Here is a 22,783-nt window from a genome sequence, read left to right as displayed (position 1 = left end):
CAGGCTTGAGTATAGGCGTATTGAATGCCCAATGGAAGCATATGCTTCCATATTCTAATGCGGATAGTACCGTTGTCTTATACAGTCTCAGGATGTCTGATGGATGTGAACCCCGCCACCAAAAAACCTTTCCTTAAAAAGTTGATTATTTTATTGGATTTTTGCATTCTAGCATTCTTTATTCTAGATCGCTATGTCCTATTGTGATTGAGACTACGTTTGATTTTGACATACCTCCGCAGAATTTCTTCACTTTCATTTATTTAAACGTCCAATCAGATTAACTCTTAGTTTACTTCTATCAAATTAGCGTTACGTTACTAAACGACAAGAAGTAGCCAATGCAATTCATCTGATCAAGAAAGCATGTAACCTGTTTCCCTCTCTCGAGTGCATTCCTTTCCACCCATCTTTGCCTTCGTAATGTGAAACACTGCACCAAAGGAATGTTGTGTGTGAATCATTGCTCCATTTGGTTTTTATGTGGAATGTTTTTTACTATGTTTGTGTGTGTGTTGGTGTGTGGTCTTTGAGTGGCAAATAATGTTATCCTTTCCCTGCTAGAAACAAGATCCAGTTGTGGTTTCTAGCTTTTGCTATGTAACTCGATTTTCATTCATCCCTTCACACACATACACACGCGGTAATGCTGAGATTGAACTTCAGAGAGTAGGTGCAAAAAAACACCCTGCCCCCATTTCACATCAGAATTCCGATCCGATCAGAAGCTCATTTAAGGGTGCCAGTGACCAGAGAGTCAACCTTACGAGGGTATGGCGGAACAAACGGAACATCGGAACTAAAGATAAAAGTGCATCGATTTATGTGCATTTACCCGCATCTTCCCATCCGTTGCAGTTTGAAGTGCGGTGTGTTGTGTAAGCTGACCGCCATTTGTTCCCTTTCCCGAGCAGGTTCGCCACATTTCGCCACATCACGCTCCTGCAAAAGAACTCTCCACTCCAACTGGAAGCTTTACCATGTGATTTGGGATTAGATTTCCAAGTGCGTCCGCCAAGAGTGTCCACCCAGCAGCTGCAGTCCTTTGTGTACGGCTGGTGAGAAAGAGGGAACAAAATTTAGGTCATCATCAAGATCGTTGCTTTACGTCCTTCTCATCTGCCCATTACGCCCTCAAATACTGCTGAAGCTGACCAGAGCAGCATATGTCCAATCGTCCGTTTGTCCAATGCTTCCCTTACCCAGCCATCCGAAGCACTAGCATACCCCATTGTCAGGTTCGCAACCGGCTGAAGCTTTGAAAGCTCAGCAGCCATTTGTTGCCCCCGAGTACCATTAAATCAGCTAGCCTACGATGGGATAATGTAACCGAAAGTCGAGAATATTAGTTACACTATCCACCCATACGGCGGCCACTGATCGTGCGAGGGCCGAGTGGCGAGATAACCCGGACGGAAGTGGAAAAACATTAACCACGCCGTACGGTGCGGTTTTATCAAGCGTCATAAATCATCATTACTCCAGCTGGTACACGAGATTCATCTGCGTTAGAAACTATAACGTTTTTTTTTTTTTTGCTGTTGTTCCTTCTGTGGGTTTAGTTTTGTACGCCGTTCTTGGCACAATCCAACAAGAATAAATCAATCGAACGTTATTAAAACGGTGCCAGTTTTAATGGAAAACGATAGACGGGCACGAGCGACAAAATAGGTCATCTTATGTCAGCATTTGGGTAGTGTTTTTTCGACATTACATCATATTGAGAAAATGAAAAATCTAAATCCAATTTTTCTTCCTCGTTACGATAGTTTATCGGTTTAAGAAAGATAAAAGCAAATAGGAAATGCTTCCTCGGGACATATTTTTCGATTTGTCTAGGAAAGAAAAGAAGCTGAAAAAAAACACGCTAAAATGTATCGTTTTCCATTATGTTCTTTTGTGCGGCGGCAGCAGGAGATTTTCTTTTGGCACTTTCTAATACCTTGCATCTTTTCTTTCCTGCGGTGTGGAAGTGTGTGTGTGTGTGTGTGGGCGAGTTTTCTCACAAGACACAATGGATAGAGGAAAGGCAACAAAAAAAGCCACCGAAACCGGCTGCGGACGTGCCTCATCGCCAAATAATAAAGCCTCGAGGACTAAAGGTAAAAGCGCAGCGCAGCAAACTGTACTGCACGTGTGCACGAAAAGACAACAATAATAATTCATTGCATTATCGGACGCTGAAAGTCACCTTTGGTGTCAGTACGTTGCGATACACACAAGCATCCTTGCGTGTTTTTTTTTTTTGTTGCCTTGCCCGAGCCAAGGTTGTCTTTAGAACATCCTAAGGCAGTGCACACTCGTTCGCACCGTTCGCTCTGGCTTCATGGTGGTGAGGTAAACCACACACAAAAATTGGAACTACATCGAGCTACATCTACCCTGCACTAAATGATGCACGAAGGAATCGAATTACGTTGCACCTTGGAGCAGTGCACTAAAAAAAAAAATGGTGAATACGGAGCAGCAAAGTGCAATGCCTTCGGCAGCGAAGATGCTAAACCGGATCGGTTCCGATATCGGTTTCCGTTCCTTATCGACCACAATCGGATAAAGCAAAGGGGGCTGGCTGGGGCTGTAAAATGAAACTCCCGTTTGGGTGGGTTGTGCCAAACTGAAATGATGCGATTCAGATTCTTAGCACCTCCAAGTGAACGCTGCACGACTGCAGTGTGCACAGGATGAGCTGGAATTCATTAAGCTGTTTGAACTTTGCCCGTGCCATTACCTGGCAAGCTGAAGCCCCTGCTGGGTGTGTATGATTTTGGAAGAAGAATTCGAAGAAGAAACATGCTTCTCCGAATGCACTTTTACCGGGTGCATCTTGAAGGATACCGTGAAGGCGTGAGGTTTACCGTGGGGGGGGGGGGGGGGCAATGGCATCTTCCAAGGGTGCAGAGTTCTTTGTAGGTGATGATACTTTCCTATCGTCACTGCAGATGAGCAAATCCAACACAACAGAAAAAAAGACTACACGACACGAAAGCTCTTAAAGTTGTGAAACAAATATTCAAATAAAACATCCTCGCCGCATGACGAAAGTTTGACGATGCACTTTTTTTTCTTCCTCTTTTGTACAATGTGTACTCCCCCGCCGAGGGTTCCATTTTTGTGGGTAATGCAAATTGCTGCCCGACTGTGTAACGCCACAACCCTGGGGCGAGTTGCACAGCCGGTTGCTGTTAGCACATTCCAGCGTCAAGATTGTGCTACTGGAGATTCGGAGGCACAAAAAAAAAGGCTACGGCAGGTTTGGGCAATAAATAGTAATTAGCATCTGTGTTTGGAAGTCTCAAAGAAGTCCAACGTCGCTGTACCAGCAGCTTGTAGCGTTTGAGGTGTGTATTAAAGTGTGGTTACATTTTAAAGTAACTTCCTGACATTGCCCGTACCTAATGTAGTTTAAACCTACAAGAAAAAAATGTGCATCTATTGATCACCGGATCGCTAGAAGCAGTAAACCGCAGGATAGTAACCTACATCCCCATTCACACCAAGCCATTTATTGACGAGAAACGATACAAAGCAACCATAATGCATTCCTCCCGGCCAGCCCCGCTAGGCACGGGACGGTGAAAGATGATCACCATCGGCTTGGTGAAGCGGATTAAGAGACGAGGAAGCGGCCAAAAACCATCCGATACATCCGAACGAAAATAACGATCGAGAGCGAAGCCGAATACCCATGGCACTAAAGGCCATCGTTAAAGCTGCAATCATAAGCAAACTCGCTGCTCGCTTCCTTCAGCTACATAAATTAAGCTGCATCCGTGTGAGTGTGTGTGTGTGTTTTTTTTCGTCTTTTTCTGAGCTCCCAATCGTGGTGCCTACCACCTTCTGTTGCATGCATTTCTATATGCAGGGCGCCGTAATGCGAGCGCGAGCTGCTCGTGCTTTATGCGCTGCACCTGGGAGCCATACTAATGAGCTTTTGAGCGCTGCTGGGGGAATAAAAAAGGGAGGGTGTCAAAAAAAAAAAACTCCCAAGAAACGAGCGGAGGGTTGTGAAAAGGTGTTACTGTTGTTGTGTTGCTGGAACAGCAAGATAAATGCACCCCTTTTTATGCATCTCCCTCGCACCGTGCGCACACGGTGGTTTATTGTGATGCAGCCGTGTAATTGGTGATTGCATGCTGTAGTCACTCGTTCGGAAGAATTGTTTGTATCGGCATGTATCGCACAGCCTAATTTAATTTTATGGAACGCTAAACGATTCACCATTAGCACAGTGGGAGTGGTAAACATATTTTTAATCGCCACCCGTTCGGACCATTCGATGCAGGATGTGCAAGCGTTGCAGGTGTTTATGGAGTTTGGAAATTTCTTCTTGGGTGCAGCCGCGATTTTCACCCTCATCCGCGATAATCAGCCCTCACAAATGAACCACATCGCATGGGCAGCTAGCAGGAGCGCAGATGCACCGGTATCATCATCATCATCATCATCCGTATTTCCGATCGGTTTTCACCAGGCGGCAACGTGAACTGGTGAACATTCCTGCCGAAGGTAAAATAAACCAAAGTTCACCATGGCCGTAACCATGCGCTTGCCGAGTAAGCCAGGATGAATTTGCGCTCAGCATCTCGCCAAAAACAGACACACCGCCCAAGGGGACTTGGGCGCTTTGGTGCGGCCATGAATCGAGCGGTGGAATCATTTCGGCGCGGATTGGTGGTCATTCGTGGATGAATTGGTTTGCGCCTCAATGCGGGGTGACAATACGGGAGGCATCATATCTTGGTTACAGTGAATGTAAGAATGTTTCACCGTAGAGAGATAAGATGGGAGCTATTTGAAGAATGGTACAGACGATTTTTATCAGATGAATGCTGGGCTTATCGTTTTTTCCCTTACATTTCATTAGTATGAAGTGATAAACAATATACAAAACGAATTATTTGAAGATCGCTTGTACTCAGTATCTAGGTCAGTGTTGTGATTTTATTTGCAATCATTGTTTTTGGAAAATTAATTCTTTTCCAAAAAATAAGTCTCATCTATGATCAATGTTTTATATATTTTACATGATTTATGAGGTTCATATAATTTTTTTATATTTTTATCAAACGTTTAATAATACGGTGAGTTTATTAGAATTGTTTTATAATTCTTAAAAACTATAAATATGTACAAACAAACAAATTAAAAAATAAGAAAACGTTGAATTTATGGAACTTGTAATGGAATATTTGTTAAAATCAAGAAGCGAATGAATAAAAAAAATAGAATTTTTTGCTTTGCAAATAAAAATATTTGACATTTTGATGTTTGAAATAATAGAAATTATTTGACAAAGCAAATATGTTAAATGGAATCAAACTTAGTTAAATGACGATATACAAACGACATTAAGGATTTCTTTTGGGATTTTAATGTTTTGGGATAACACCAATTTATACAATTTTCAACATTCAATGCATATGATAAAAATATGTTTTTCTTATGTTTTACAATAATGTTATGTGTGTGCTTTCAAAAAAAAAAATATTTATAGTTAATTATGACGGTACAATGTCGTATTGTCAACAACACTTTTGATGACTAAATTTTTTTTAAATAATTATAAGGTATTTCTTCCATATTCTTTGCCCTATCCCGGGCATTGTTCGGTTGTGTTATCAACATAATTTAAGAAAAATATTTTTTTTACTTTTTATGATAAAAAATGCTTCAAATTTCAATATTTTTTTTATTAACCAAGGTAAAAGGATGTACCATTTTAAACGCTACTTATTACCTTTGAGAAATATTTCAAATATTCCTTGTATGTCTTTTAACGTATGATGCATCACACAAGAAACAAGCGTAATGCAGTTGCCAGTACCAGCAGCCACTTCAGCGGCAAACCATGCAATGTTAATTAAGCAATTAAGTAAATAACCCCGAGAAACACACCGGCACGGCTCAATCCAATCGGAAAATGGTTGGCAGAAGAAGCAGCCTTCTCCATACACTTTAATCTTCTCCACCACGAAGGGGTGGCGTTCGTGGGGGGGTTTTTTTTGTGTATCATTTTTCCATCTCTCACACTGAGCTGAAGATGCAGTGTGGTGCTGTGATGCGACCGCTTTTGCATAAATATTTTGATCTTCATATTGGACGCGTTGGCCTTGGTGCCAACATGAGAAAGAAAACCAATGTCGATACTGCTCGGTCGCGTGTATGTTTCTGTTTCGGTGTTACTGCCTTGCATCAAGGCAAAACGGCACATGGCAAACGGTTTGTTAGTACGGCAGAGGCAGAGCAGAGCGATTTGTCGGTGGATCAAGTTTCGCCTCCGTAATCCGGATCGTTTGAAGCTGGTTGTCAAATGCTGCAAAACTTCAATCGGCGAAGATGACTTACAGCCCGAGACTTGTGCCGAGTCGCTGCCGATGTTTGATGCGTCAGGTGGAGGTCGACCGCAAAATTGTGTCTTTAGGTGTCGTTCATTTCGTTTGTTCGATTTGTGTTGGTGGTGTGCCAACGAAAGACATGCAAACTGGTTTGTGTACATACCAGCGGTCGGATGGGTTTGAAGTTTTGTTCAGCTTCCTTTCCATCACATAAATATCAAATTTTACTAATCAATGCAGTCTGCTCAATGAAATAGAACTGTGAACGTTGCGTTTGATGAACGTTTCATAAATCTCAAAGGATAAACATCAAAACAACAATGCCATGCTTGCTGCCATTTATTCAACAACAAAAAAAGACACATTTTTAACAACACCTGAGTCCTCTACCTTTATACCTTCTGAAACCATAGTAGGCAGGGAGTTTTTCCGCATCACAGGTGACTCTATTATTTTTATCGTTTTCCGAACCACAACAATAAGCAAGCAATAAGTACCGCGTGGAGCGGTTTCCTCTGTTCACCGAAACCTGTTTGCACGGGTGTCGCGCTTGTCTGGCAGCGAGCTGAAACAAAAAACCAGGAACGAACAAAACGGTGTCATTGGGGCGTGTAAATTGATAAAATTTTATCATCATGCACACCCTTCTTAGCCTGCTGCGGTTGAGAAGGGGTCAAAATTATAATGTGGCGTGTGTGGCGACCGTACAGTGAGAAATGGGAGGAAAGGAAAAGGGGTATTAAGTATGGGGAGCAATTTATTGTTTTTCAATACGGTGTCGGAAACGATTGCCAGAAGTGTCCCCCAGACGGCAATAGTTATCTATGTGTCGCGTATGCTCTGTTTGAAAATATTGTTCTAATCACATGCAAGAAAACAGGTTTAAAACAATGCATTAAAATAGCGAGAATGGGGGAGCAATGATAAGCCGAACTAAATCAATAATGAAAAACAACTGTTAAGATTGTGTTGTGTTGCAATCATCATTTTAATTCAGGTGAAACATATTGGTTGCTACTGTTTACGGTCAACCAGTTTCCCAGCCGTCATTTTGCTTCCAGTCGAAAGATATTAAGCAACAGTGTGTGTGTGTGTACCGCGTTGGTTGTTGACGACAGTCGGTTGATGATAATTACAGACGAATCTAATTAAAAACCAGTGAACCAAAACTGAACCGATGAGCTTCTTCTAGGAAAGCCGGTCGAAAGCAATTCGAACGTCGTCCACACTTACATGATGTAACTGGTACGGGCAAACGTTTTTCCTTGCCTTGAATCTTGTGTTTCGTAGGGGTTTCTCCTTCAAAGAGAGCATATAAAAAGAAAGTTTAAAGAACGAGCTTAAGATAAAATAAAAGAAGAAGCTTTTTTTGCGATGAAAGGGGATGTAAGCTTTGTTACGGAAAAAGTTTTCCGTCGTATGCAGTTACCTTTTCTTGAATCACATCAAATGAAGATTTATTAACCGTCGAGTTGGCAACCAAATTTACACACGTACATTGGAACCCCGGCATTCCCGGGTATTCCATACGTTTTGATGCATACAGTTAACGGTTTTCGTAACTAATCGATGGTTTCTATCTATTTATGTTCTTGCTAATATTTGTAAATTGGAATGTTAAATGAATGTAGAACTGTAATGCAAAATTATGTACAAAATATCACATATATTATAGTATAAAAAAAATAAAAATAATAAAAAATACATCTTTTTTCAATCTTTTGACCTGCCGAGTATGCCCGGGATGCATGCCCGGCAAAAAACACAGGGAGGAAATTCCCTAATAATCTAGTTTATAAAAGCAGTCATCACATGCGTTGTTGACTATACGGCGCAAGCCGTCATAATTAAAATATAAAAAAGCAATCTTTTGTCTATATTTTCGCTACATTCAGTTTAACCATTGTCTTTATATTTGTAATTTATTTTATCCTTGCGCAGAGGTAATTTAATGTGATATATTTAAATATATTTTTTTTATATATTCTAAACTTTTCGCTGCATTTTGTGTACCTAAAATTTATTTCATTCATTCATTCGGTTTTTTTAATGTTACGATAAAACTAACGATCCATTTGAAATTTGAATTTGAAATTTTAATTAATTTGAATCGATTGAATTCGACTCGAAAATAAGTACCAATTATAAAAAGGTAAAGTTTGAAAAAATCAAAATAAACTACTTACTGCTTGTGGAAAATTACAATGTATCCACTAAAAAAATTGGAAATAAAAAGTTGTGAGGCTACTGAAAATTTCAAAACTAATACTGAAAAATTTCAGACCAATACAAGCAATGAATCTAGCAATACGGCCTGGCCGTCCTTCAAGAATAAAAAAAAACCAACAATGAATCAAACGTTATTTCAGTTAAAAGTTGAAAAAAGTTCGCGGAAATCCGGTCGCCTACTTGAAGGTTAAATAAATGAAGCTTGGGGTGGTCCGGCGCTGGAGGCGAAAGCGGTGCCGGGTTTCACACGATAGAACCGTGGTTCACATCCCATTTGAACCGCCGGCATGACCTCGGAGGTCGTTAAGCCAAGAAGAACATAATGATATACATATGTACGTGTTCTCTAAAATGGTGGATGTTGTGAAGCTCTTGAGAAAATTCTTGTTCCTTAAATGTTGCCTGTATCAAATCTGCTCCATATATTTTGTTTTACAATTAATTAATAATAAAATGTATGTCTCCAGGAATGCAAATTTACCTTTAAGCGTTCGAAACGGTCTCACTGTTCCATTTCCCGTACGAATATTTCATGTGCAACAAGTGCACCCGAATGTATGCTTTTTTTTGTCATTCGTGTAGGACGGCCTGGTCGTGTTGCTAAATGTGTGATTTGAGTTCACATTCTTTAATGCGGAATTCACCATCTCCAAATGAATGACATCGCCCAACGTCAGACCAGAGTGAATATTTCTTAAAGCTATAGCGACAAACGCAACGCAACCGTTTGATGTGGATGTTGTTGCTTCACTGCATTCACTGCGTTCGTAAACACGCGGCCGGCGATGTAAATGAACGGTATCGATGAAGGGTAACAGGAGCGCAGCTGATTCTAATTTACTTCATGTGCGCTTTATTCGTGATTATTTTCGTGAACGTACCCAATGAAATCGGATGGTGTAATGGTGTAAGTTTATGAATGAATTTGAACAAAAACTGAAACGGAAAGGTGCGGTAAAAGTTCACTTCTGTTGAAGGTTGCCGTGCATGAACGGTTCGAGTCGTTTTCTTATGCTGATGCCGACCGGTAGATAAGATTGTAGTGAACACACAGTATGAATCGGGCTTTTTTTTGGCTCGTTAAACATAGTGTCCTGATTAATGTAACAATAATAAAACAGATAAACTATAATAAGCTGAAACTATAGGCATTACAAAATTAAAAATACAGAAATTGTGTGGTAAAATTTATATTACTTGGTACTTGTTACTGAATCGCGACGAATTTTTATGTAGTATGTGTATCTGAGTAAGAAAAATAGGTTTCCAGCACGACGCCGTAGACAAGAGCAGACTACTTGGATGTTTTTTCTCCATACAAGTTGTATGAAAAAAGAATGACACCGTAGACAAGAGTAAAATTTACCCATACTTGGATGTGTAGTTGCTCCGTATTCATGATATTTACAATGTTTCTCCGAAATCACACATCCTACGGGGTATAATTGTCATAGGAGGTTCCCTAGCCCGTGAGGCTCGCTGATCGGTGAAGCTCCTCTATCCCTCTTGACCGGAGAATCTCTCTTCCCCTGATCACCGAGGCCCCCCAGGCCAGGAGGCATCCTTGGTCGGAGCCATCGTTGGTTGGCGAGGCCACCCTGCTCAGTGAGGCCCCTTGCGGCCTCCACCCATAGGTTAATCCGTCACTGCATAACACAATGCTAATGCACTAACTAATTTTTTGAGTTGATGGCCAACGATGTAGCCGCATGCAGATTGACGTATTACGAAATTTCGGCCCGACTGCTACGGTACAAAGGTCCTGGGAAACAGTGGATTCCCCGCGTTCATCTCACCGATATCGTGGATTACCGTCCAATGTCGCTGATGGAACGGTACTGCCTTCGGTTAATGTACTATCGAAAGGGTCCAACGTCATTTATGAATCTACAGACAGTAGAGGGTACCATTTGTAATTTCTTTCCACAGGCAGTTACTGCAGCCAGATTTTTGCAAGACAATGTCGAGTGGGATCGTGCACATCGTCTCTCAGCTGCATCAACACTTATTCGCTCTCATTCTTTTTGAAGGAATGCCTCAGAATCCTCACCACGTTTAGGACGCGTACGTGGACGATCTTTGCAAAGATTTTCATCGGAACCATCGAGATCGATACTCTACAGAGGATTTAGATCAGAATCAACTGTTGGTGCAATGTTGAGCATATCAGATCTTTTCGTACCACCGATCAGTATCTTCGCGGAAAGACTCCAACAAAAACACTTTCCTCAAAATGTCTCAACTCTTAAATTATTAGCCGGCCAAATTTTAATATGTTTTTATGTATCCCGAAAAAGCCTACACTCTGGTATAAAGTTATGAATTTTTTTTTAAGAAGTATAAATCTTTCACTTGATACTGATTTTTGAATAACATTGTTTAATTCGTAAATCAGTCTTGAATCAAAACAGATCGCAAATTAAAGCAGAAAGCGATGGGAAATTTCCACAATATTTTCGAGTTTGTTTATTTTGTGGTTCCTTTTCAAACAAACTTTGATAATCAGACTGTTTGTTTCATATATTTTACAACCAAACATGTCATAACCAGTAAACATAGGATCTGAATTTTAATTATTCTTTAGGCGAAACCATTAAAACAAATGTAGGCATGTCGGAAAAGGCGTAGACGTTAAACAAATTTCTTCAGGCAAAGCCGATTAAAATTCGCTACAGAAGATTGGCTTGTGGCGGAAAACATACAAACGATAATTATGTATTGTTTCTCCGATCAAACAACCACAACTGTTTAACTATCGTTCTCCTGACGTAAACCCCGCCGTTAGGCTTGTTTGCCTGTTTCCAGCATTACTTCGCTGGTTTGCTAATTGCCCGCAAAGGGTATTGCTTTCCAATATTGGGTACAAATATTTGTGTTTTTTCCGCACATTTTGTACACTTACCAGCTTCCGTGCCGCAAAAAGGCAACGTTAATCAAGCATAATTCTCGAAATCAGCGCCTGTTTGCATTTGGTTGTGATATTCCAAAGGTTTTGATGAAATCAGATTTTTCTTCTAATCGTTTTTTTCTAATCACTTCATTCCATTCCATTCTGCAGGCAAAGCGGTACCGTTCGTGGAACTAACGGTGGCTCACGCGAGCGTTCTGACGATTCTGGCAATTTCGTTCGAGCGGTACTACGCCATCTGCGAACCCCTGAAGGCAGGCTATGTTTGCACAAAGACGCGCGCCCTACTAATCTGCCTTGCGGCGTGGACCGTCGCTGCCATCCTGACGAGGTAAGACCTAACCACTAACACACACACACACGCCCCACTAACTGGCTTAACAGGCTGCTTAGTGTTACCGGCATTCCGACCGGCCACACGATCACTGGCTGGGACACTGGGGTAGGAGATCCTTTCAGCAAACTAACAATCATCCCATCCATCACCGCAAGTGGTTTCGATGTTTGCTTGTATGTCTAACCCCCGACCTGCCTGCTGCTGCATGCGCTGCAATCTAACAAGCGTTACACGAGCTTTTCCCACCCTGTAATCAAGCGTGTCATGCGTGTCTGTTTGTCTGTGTGTGTGCTTTGGGTTCTGTAGTGTAGTGCTTATGTTTATTTATACGTTCTTCTGTAGCTTTATCATCTTGGATGCACCTTCTCGCGGTACATCGATGCCTTGCCTTGAGCACGTTCGATCCGATCGATCATGTGTGAGTGTGTGCAGTGTTTCTTTCTCTTCACTCGATCCAAAGACAGAGGCCACTTAATCGAGCAAACGAGTTAACCTCTTGCAATCGTCGTCGGTATCTTCATTTTGTTACGCGCATCGATTGATTGATTGTAACAGGGTACTGCTCCCCGTATTGTGTTGGCAACTGGTTCAAACTTTTTCCCTACCATTCTTTCCCTGCTTCGTGGGAAACTGATCCACCGCGGCCGGACGCGCTGGACATCTATCGCTAGCTGTCGTTTGTGACAGGTCCTGGCGCAAGAGTAATTGCTTCGTGGATGATGCTGCTTCTCGTAATGGGCTCGCGATATTCGATACGGCTTTGCGACTAGAACTGCACGGTGCACAAAGATCGTTAGGTCGGATGGGGGAAATGGAATCGAGAGATGTGGAGTAATATTGGCAAGGATCGTAAAATGTGTTTCAAAAGCGTTCACGGGGAGGTTTTGTTGAAAGTAAGGTAAGGAGGTTAAGATTTTTCATTGATTGGGGAATTGAATGGGAATTGTGAAGGTTCGTTCTCGACGAGTCCCCTCATTCGAAGAAAATGACTTATTTAAGTTCCACCATATATTTTATTTGGTTATGGGAAGCTCTATTCTTGATAATGCGATTTTATTTGCATGGAAACGGCTCTCCATTTTCTAAAGTATTTGTTGCCTCTTTACGACGTTGAGAAAATGAAATTTGAAACTATACATGTAGACAATTACATAGTCCAATGCTTATTTTATTTAAACAAGGGTATGCTGAGGAGGTACCTGTGCCACTTTCATGACTGTAATTTCCAGTTTTATAGATGTATTATGGATCCTTTATGCTGTAGACAATAAACATTTAAGCATGTATCATTGAATACACCATACTACCAGCGACGCATCAGCAGTGCATCACAAATTGAAGCGATAAAAAAATGCTTTGTCGATGTTCGATACACCCACCTCGCCGGGGAAGCGAACGTAACGGCCATTTCATAGAAGGAATCAGTTTTGTGGCGCAACTATTGAACGATTTCTGGTGCTCGAATCATATTATTTTCGGTGGTGTTTCGGGTGAACGCAAGGAAAATGGGGAAAGTTTCTCGTGTTCATTACTGCCGTGAAGTATTTATTGCTGTGCGGCGGCAGCGAAACGGGCGAAGAGGAGAAACGAATGCTAGCGTCCATTTGTGCCGACGCGACGAATATTAATGCAATCGCTTGCATTTCTTTAGCCATTCAATGTACCATGAAGGGAAACCGTCCGGGCACGTCCATCGTTGCTAACAAGTGTGGCCAGTGTAGACAGCTTTGCCGGGTTTTGATGGTGGTGCCTTGTGGTGGCATTATTTTTCTTGCTTCTCTTAAACGAAGCGCCGTTCCGTTTGATGGGTCGATTTTTCACCACTCACGCGGGCACGTGTTCATTGTACCGGGGGAAGAAAGCACCACCTTTAGGTGGTTTGTGGTGTACGAAGCAAAGAAACTTTAGCTATGACAGCTTTGAAGTAAAGACGATGAGCGCTGGAAAATAAATCTAACCTTTCTTTGCAAAACAACAAACGGTTTACTCCTACGAGAAGTTCCAACGCTCGGTACCAAACAAACCGGAGCCGGATTAAAAGCTATCCCTCACGTGTCTTTATTTTCCATAACTTTTCACTGCTGTGTGTTTCCGCGTCAGTTACCGCTTTTGAAAAGATGACATTTCAGGCTTGCCACGTCCCTGTGTACGCGTGCCGTCACAGTACCCGTAAGTGTGTGTGTGTGTGTGTGGAACTATTCCTTCGCGACTTAAGTAAATAGAGCTAGTTTACGCTGATCACGTCGTTTAAAGGCGAGTGCTGTGGAGTGTAACATAAAACGAAATGCATGATGGCGTGGCGTGTGAAATTTCCGCAATAGCAAGAAAACAAAAGTGTCAACAATGAAAGCTCTTCAGGAGGTTGCGAGTGACATGAAACGGTTCTCGGAAGTGTAGAGTGCAATACTTAACCTTTTTGGCATTCATGCAACGTTACTTTAATCTTTTCTCCCGTTGTTTTGTGTGCTTGTTTCTTTGCTAAACTAATGACTACAAAAACTAAACCAACTGTTGTAGCCAAGGGGTTGTGACTTTGTGATCGTGGATTGGAAAAAAAAGGAGGACTGATAGGAAAAGAAACTTGTGAACGTGTGAATGCAATTGAAATTTAAACTTCGAAGAACTTTAAATGGATACACAAAACGCATAAAAGATTTACGAAAAGGAATAAAGAAAGATAAACAACCAAAAAACAAGATAATTAAAGGTGAAGCGTACAAACTGCTTCTCGTACCAAAAAAAACAAAAAACAATTTGGTGGACACTTAATTAGTGTGTCCTTATTTCATTACGATGACAGTAATTGGTCACCGTGCATCGATTTGTACCCAAAAGCTTCAAAAACCCGATCTACTGCCAGGCAATATTTCTTGTTCCGTGTGTAAAGTAATTACATTACTTCATAGCAGGTTTCGGAATTCTCTCACTTGCATGGATTTTTTTACGCTTTTCTGTAACATTTTCTTCAATTACTTTGATAAAGTTGCGGTGCTTCGGCTGGCACACATCCAAACTCACCCGTCTCAAGGCTGGCACGCTCACAAGGGTCGGTGAATCTACCATTCGGATGTAATTATGACAGAGCGGCGGACCAAACTTGTTTATTGGTGTGCTTTAATTGATCAATTTCATAGAAGTTTTGCACCAGCAGCCGAAGCGGATAAGGGTGGAGGAAAGTTTTTATTTTTCATTAAATAAACGCTTGCGAAAATAAGCGTATTGCACTTACAAGTGAAGCAACAGAAGAAAAAAAAAGGTTCGTCTTGCTGGACTAGAGCTAGAGCAAAAGGAAGAAATTTTATTTTGAAAGTATTTTCATTTTTAATACCAACCACTCATCCATCCATCCATCCATCCTGGTAAAGTACGATCGGACAGAACTTGCTTTATGCACCGAGTTGCTCGAAATGCCCTTTGTGACATTAAGCGTGCCCTTTTTACTTTTATGCTAGTGCCTTCCTCTCTGCCATTACTTGCAGTGCGCTGTGCGTGGTAGAATTGTGATTTATCGTTTCGGTGAAGTGGCTTGCCAAATGAAGAAATGCTCATTTTATTCATTAAACGCCTTCTGTTTCAACGCGAAGAAAGAGTGTTTTTTTTTGGTACAATTTTTTCTTAACGTTTCGTGAGTCAACGTATTCACTCAATGGCTCCGAACAGAAATGGCACAACGTTTTTTGGACGGCGTTCAGTGTTAGCATAACCACGGTCAACGGTTCTCAAGGCAACCAACGCACCGCCGGCGCTTATCGCGCACGCTCGTGTGGCTGAAAAATGACTAATTCTAAGCGTAAGAAAGACAGCGAAGATGATGTTTGATGCATAAAAGATGATCCGAAACGCGAAGAACGTCGATTCGCTGAATTCGATGACGGGATTAATACCACGGTTATCACGGATTATTACCCACCCGGGAGGCGTGCGAAGGAGAGTGAATCGTGCCCAAAACGAAACAATCGCCCAAAGATGGCAGGGTCAAAGCAAACGCGTGGCGTTGGGATGCAATTAAAGTGAAATGATGAGGCGAAAGCAAGTGGAATCGTTAATCGGACGAATGATGGTTGGTTGATGGTGCATGCTGTTGTCCGCATCGTACGGGAACCGGCATCGAACGGTATCGAAATAAATCTAGATCCACCGGCAGCAGCACCCTGGGCGGGCAGCGACTAGACCGACTAAAGAGAATAAATCCAATGCCAATAGAAACCTCACCAAAACGATCAATTCAATCGGCGTAGCGAAAGTGAACGAAATTTATAGGTTCGCTTAGCGGTGGACGACGAGCTTGATACACATCAAGCCGGTTGGATGGAGCGGTGGTTGAAGCCTGAAAGAGTGGCTGGGAGAGCATAAATTGTAACGATGGACACATTTTATGCTCGATGAAGCTGTGTTTTGGGAAACGATTGTCGATCTGGAGTTTTGCTAACCACACTCGAGGCTCGTTGTCGGATACATACGATGGAGTTCGCACTCCGCACCAAGCATTGAATGTACTGACAGCGCTGACAACCATAATTCATCTGACATCTTGGTTTTAGTTGGATGCTTCTCGTGTGTATCTATGCCAAGCAAGAACAATCAGCCCAAGAGCATAAATAAGCCTTTCCGATTTTTTTTGTGTGTATGTGTGACCCCGATCGTCGCGAAGATCAATTTAGATTGGTAGGGAAGCTCATTTACCACGTCCTTTGCAAAGGATTGATTTGATGGATGATGGTTTGGTTTCACTTTGCTCTCGTTTTGACGGCTGCGAACGGAACACCCATTTCAACCCGATCATCCACGAAAAACCGATGACACACGTCTCGTGGTTGGTTTAGAAAACACAAAGCTCACGACCAAACCGAGACAGACCGTACTAATTAGAACGCTTGTCAGCTAACAAAACGTACACACCCTGCCACTGCACGTTTGCTCCTGGCAACCTGGGCTTTTTATTACACTGCAAACGGTGGCCCATGAAGTGGTGCTGTAGATGACGCTCGCCAAACTCGGATGATCCGGTTGTTCGTGGCGTTACTACGCGGAAGCGCCGGGATCTCCCCAACATGCGTATGGTGTGTCCTTTTTAGGCAATTTGTTTCGCGTCATCCGAACGCGTTTTCGCTCCGTCTTCTATGCCGGAACGCCAACCGAATTGAGGTTAAACAATCATCCGATGATTCACTGTCCTGCGTACGTTACAATTCGCACCGTTTTTTTTTCTTTTTTTTTCGTTTGTATAAAAAAATATTCGCCTAAATTTAGATAACCCGCGTTGCGTTCGCTTCGATCGCGTTGAATATGTCGCTTTTTGGTTGCTTTTTTGATTGGGTACGGTTTTTTGTATCTGCTTTCGGCCTTTTTTTCACAATGGCGGGAAGGACAATCAATGGGACGATGTTCGGTTAAAGGCTCGTTACAGCTCTCTCTATGTTTTCCCTCTCTCTCTCTCTCGCTCATGCCATTTATATTTTCCAACGCCTGTGCTTTTGCTTATTTGGTTACAGCCGTCTGTGTTGCCACCCGAAAACGAGCGGCCGGCAGTAAACAATGGCTAGAAAATCAACATTAAAAGGAAATAAAAACTGAACCGATATTACCATCGCTCTGGGGCCCGTTCTCTGCCTTTTTCCCCGTCGTACTATAATGTCCACTGGGTCACTATCAGTAAATATGTAAGCGTGTGCCAGCGTAAACGTATGTCTTTCTCGCCGTCTGTGCTGTGTGTGTGTGTGTATTGACATCTCACAGATGGATGTACAAATGGATTGGAAAATTGAGCTGAACAAACGGCCCCAAATCGGTCTCTCTGTGTGCGTGTGTGTGTGGGAGAGGGATTGAAAGCGCCCGGGGATGGAACGCTTGAAGATAGGCCAGCCGGAACATAATTTGGTTTTGGGCATCAAATTTCAAGAGGCGTTGATTGACGTTGTCCTGTGACTGAGGCGGCGCTTTTTCGATCGTATGCCTTTACGCACCAAATCGTCGTGATTGTGTGCTTGCAATTTCACTCTCCACTTTTTCCTAGTTAACTCCAACCCCACCTTCCCCGTTGGTGGATAGCGAGGATAGTAGGCTCGAATTTCGGGTTTTTGTAGACGTTGGCAAAAGATTGAAGGATGTCGTTGCATTTTTTGCCTCAGCTTTATTCCACCCACAGAGAAGGTTGTTTCCGCACCATCGGGTATGGGTTTAAGGGGAGGTTCCGTCGGTGGAATAGATTTCGATTAAGAAAACATCCACATTATCTGCCCTTTCGTGTCCTAAGGGTCCTACGGTTCTGCCCAACAGGCTACAGCCGTAGATGGTAAATTAGAATTAGCGCTTCTGGGACGGCTTTATTTGCGAGTGTTATTCGCCTGTAATTGGTTAATAGCAGTGTCTAAAGATAATCGCCTGCTAACTTTTTGCACAAACGCTGTGGCAAGAAGTGTATGGTTGCTTCATCAAGATATAACACATATTTTCTAACTCATGAAGTCTTGTTCGTTAGTGAAGTTTCTAATCGTTTCCGAAGTAAACTGTCTAAAGATTGTGCTTTTATTTTGACCATACCGATCGTACATTTCCATCCAATGTATGTGCGAGATGAAAAACTGAAGGCGATACCCGATTCCTGTTATCTATTCACCGTACCCGACCCGGAAACGTTGCTAGCAGTAGATGATGATGCTGATCCCTTCAAGAAGGGCCTATTTTTACTTCCTCTCGTGCTTGGAGCGACTGGCGAACGCCGGCGTCTGTATCCAAGTGCCCGTACGAACCAAATCTGTACACAATCTCACTCCATAAGGCCCATCATTTACAGGATTTCACTGGAAACGAACTTGATCGGCTGGAAAGTCCGGAACAAGTGGAACCCGCGAAAGGAGGCCGGCTCCATGCTTTGTTGCTCTTATGTGTCAGCAGACGCGTGCAAACGTTTCAGTTTAGTGTGTGTTTGTAGTCTATGTATGTGCCTTGGTGTGTAATGCTGTTAGGCGTACGCGTACGGACGGAAAATTTACGGCTTGCGGGCCAAAGATGCCGTTGTTTGGCGTTTGTTGATTGAATTCATGGGTTTCTCCTTCAAAAGTGGTTTTATTTTCTGGACGCCCTTTTTCTACTAAGGTAGATCCCGAACCCGATGGGTCGATGGGGTTCGGTGGTGCGAAGGGGGGGGGGGGGGGGGGTTTTGTGTGTGTTGGTCTTTTGCCATTTTCGTTGTCTAGTACTGTTACGGTATTTTATTTCGGCAATCGCTTACGACACGAGCATTTGCTCAAGTGGTTGTCGCGCCGCTTCGGTATGTCATGGACTGCATAGATTTGCTCAAGAGGTTCGTTCACCCGACACCCCAGAAGGGCAAAACCGACCCAACATCACCACAACAGCTGATTCCGAGGGATTTAAGCGAAGCAGCGAAAGGGGATACTGGATTACGTTAGGCAAATAACACCAACCAAAAAAAAAAATCTCATAGCAAACTTACAAAAAACCAAGAATATAAGGAATGGGTGTGAACAAAAAACGGCGGCCAGTATTCAAGCAAAGACACAAAAAAGCAGCGATGCACAGCGAAATGTAATGCCGTGGGTTTTGATCGAATTCGTTACGGGTAAGAAAGGCCAGCACACTTAAAAGTGAGAATGGAATTTCGATTTCGCTTCGATTCATTGTTGTTGAGTGGGAAATTGATAGCGATGCTGTGATCGATATTGAGGGAAAATAAACAACAGTCCAACAAATGTGCCGGTTAGAGCAGTGCGAGTAGCAAGATTTTCCGCTGAGATCAGAGAACGCCGACCCATTGGTTGTTGCTCATTACCATAAGCTAAAGATATCGTGCATGTCTTGAGAAATTTTATGCAAAAATATCGATCAAAAGCAAAGCTGTTAATATTATAATGAAGTCAAAATCAGCATTCTTTTGTCGAGGCAGAAGAAATGGAAAAAAGGCTTTATGTACTGTCAACTACCATGCGCCTCCATCAAAACTTTCAGCTTGAAGAATAATTGGGTAAACTAAAACTCCTGTCCTAGCTTAATATTTTCAGTTTTATACTACTAAACATGCTTCATTTCAACACCATAATGAATATGGGCTATCATAATGATTCGTAAAACGTATTGTGATGTGTGTATAAATATAAGTCAAGCCATATTCGCATCTTTAATCCACATAAATGATACTATTAATTGCTACGTTCTAATCCAACGTATCGATATTTTCGTATAAAATTTACCACCAAACAAAACGTTAACTGGTCGCGTGGGTTATAAAACACTAAACCGAGGCTGTGTGGACGACACAAAACCATAACAACTGGGCAGAACATAAAACCATTTACCCTCACAGGCTATCTTACTCTCATTATTTACGACGGTAAATTATCGGCGAGCTTTAAACCATAATGGTGGACGTGCATAGGAGATGGAGCTGGCTGAAAGCATGACACAACCAAACTGCTGACCAGTGAATAATGTTGTGCTACTGCTGCTGTTACAAAATTGCTTCCAAATATTCTGCAATGCAATTCATCCGAAGGTATTTTTATGATCACGGCCAAGTGTGAGACTGTAGGCGCAGTATCGCGATCCATAAGCAAAATGGTTTTATTGCTAGGCTTTGGAGGATTTTATTTGCAGATAATCGCATCACCGCCACAGGAATGCTTGCGCCGTAGAAGGAATGTCGGTCATTAAAAATTCGTCGATGGTTTTTGTCGCTCGGACTCATCTGCAAACCGATTGACGGTGACAACCGAACAACAAAGAACGGTATGACGAATCTTGTCATAATTTGGCGAGGGTAAAGAAATGAACGCGACATCGGTGCTGTCTGCGGCCTAACCGGTACCGGACCGGAACTACCATTTGTGGTGACGTGACGAATGATGAAGCAATTTACAAGTGTTCTAGTATCGGTGTTTGTGTCCATTTTTTTTTGTGCATTGTTGCAAGAGTAATGAGGAATTTAAGCAAACAAGCAGAACAAAAAAGCGAACGCAAAATTAAAATACTTCAATACAACGACAACCCCCAGAAGAAGATAAAAACTTCAACAAGATTCTTAAAATGGTTGTTGTGGGTAATTACATTCCTGTTACAAATGGGCAGAATGTGTCAGAAATTTGTCGAAAGATGATCATTCATTCGCGAGGCATTTTTTAAGATGATTCACTGCTTTGTGTGAGTGATTTTTGACGCAAAAGGTACACAAATGACGAATTTTCTGTCTTAATTATGAATTTTGTTCTTTATATCAATCGAAAAAAGCGTTTCTCCTGCAGTCGCTCACATGCACGTCCACCATCGTTCCGCTTCTACAACTATCATTCTCTGGTGTATGGTTTTGTCTAAATGCGTGTTGTGTGTGCGTGTGTGTATGTGTGTGTTCCTACTCCTTTTCTTTCCTCCCCATATCTACTACGGTCCGCCAACCGTGTTAATCGCCGCGTTCGTCGGGCCCAGTCCGATCCTTTTCTTCGCCGAGTACAGCGTGCAACCGTACCTGGACGGCAGCCGGGCCGCCATGTGCCTAACGAAAGCTTCCAACGGCTGGACGTTCACCTTCTTCCTCATGACGATCTCGCTGTTCTTCGTGCTCCCGCTCGCCATCCTGATCGTGCTGTACGCAATCATCGCGCGCAATCTGATCGCAAGCGATCGTTCCCGGCTCAAGATACGGCTAAGCAAACCGGAGCTCAGCCACAAAGCGCGCAAACAGGTGGTATTGATGCTGGGCGCCGTCGTACTTGCCTTCTTCACCTGTCTCCTTCCGTTTCGCGTACTGACGCTGTGGATCATTCTCGTGCCGGAGGAAACGTTTCAGCAGCTAGCACCGGAACGTTACTACAACTTGCTGTACTTTAGCCGCATCATGCTCTACCTCAACTCGGCCGTCAACCCGATCCTGTACAATCTGATGTCGTCCAAGTTCCGCAAAGGATTTCTGCGGCTGTGCAGCTGTTCGGGTTGGGCGAGTGGGCGGCGTGGTGGGCGAAAGGGTCGCAATCGGTCTGCCACCTTCACCACCACAACAACCACCACTACCACCACAACGAGCTCCACCTTTGGTGGACATCCTTCGCTTGGTTGCGGGCTCGAATCAACCACAGACGGCCATCCAATGGACCGGAAGAATGGGTCCAAGAAGCTTACATTATCGCTGGACGATTTGCGCCTTCCGCTGCCGACGGATGGCGGATCCTCCCCACCGACCTCCTTCTACCGCATCAATCTCGTCCGTCAGTACTCGAGTCCGCTGCTGGTGTTTTCTTCACCCGCTCCGGTACGACCCAGCCCGTGCCATCGTGGTGCATTTAAGCGTCAGTTCAATGTGACCTTCGACGAACCAGCCGGACTGTTAGCGTCGGCCGAAGCCGAACAGTTATTGCTACGCATCGAACATCCCGATCCCGAACCGGTACTGTTACCCCGGCCGCAAGCATTGCGCAATCCACTGCGGATCAAGTTGCCACGCTTTCATGGACAACGTCGGTCGAACGTTCCGAACGGTACAGACAGTAGACGGGCTACGCTGAAGCAGCTGTCGCTGGACGAAAGTTTACTGACGGCAGCCATTGCTGGGCGAAAAGTTTGACAATTCAACCGATCCCGTGTCTGACCAACTGGGGTTTGTGTTGGGCTCACCCAACACACGAAGGCAAGCAGGAAAGCGCATGGACATCCCGCGGTGTTGTCGCTTTCTGTGATCGTCATAGTTGCCGTTTCTAATTGAGTTTCGTTGTTCGAACCTACGGTACAACCACTCCCTCCCAAATCCGGGCGGGTGGTCCAACAGGAATCACGTATCGATGTCTCGACCGGCGGGAGGAAGAATAGTTTGAAGGTCGAGTACCGGACATGGGATGGTTTTCGCTTTCGCGACGGTCACTGACCTTCCGGTTAGAGGTAACGAAGCAAGCCCGTTCACCGATTTCCAGTCAAGCGCTCGTAAAAGTGGCAGTTTGGTTCAAGCAAGGACCGAAAAAGCAAAAGGGCGGA

The 22,783-nt window shown here is 43.2% G+C and overlaps 1 protein-coding gene across 2 annotated transcripts in view; it reads left to right on the top strand.

The window, feature by feature from the left end:
• LOC126557504 (growth hormone secretagogue receptor type 1-like) overlaps positions 1 to 22,783 on the top strand; it is a 37,942-nt gene that overhangs the window by 7,275 nt on the left and 7,884 nt on the right. Inside the window, exons 3-4 of one of the 2 annotated variants that reach the window (XM_050213300.1) lie at positions 11,623 to 11,803; positions 21,248 to 22,386. In XM_050213300.1, coding sequence (XP_050069257.1) covers positions 11,623 to 11,803; positions 21,248 to 22,379 — 1,313 coding nt within the window. In that variant the 3' untranslated portion in view covers positions 22,380 to 22,386. Of the gene's footprint in view, positions 1 to 11,622; positions 11,804 to 21,247; positions 22,387 to 22,783 lie in introns of those variants that run through there. The other variant, XM_050213299.1, reaches the window with a different exon arrangement.

Source organism: Anopheles maculipalpis, chromosome 2RL, assembly GCF_943734695.1.
Source record: "Anopheles maculipalpis chromosome 2RL, idAnoMacuDA_375_x, whole genome shotgun sequence".
NCBI lineage: Eukaryota > Metazoa > Arthropoda > Insecta > Diptera > Culicidae > Anopheles > Anopheles maculipalpis.
This window is presented reverse-complemented; position numbering and strand designations above follow the sequence as displayed.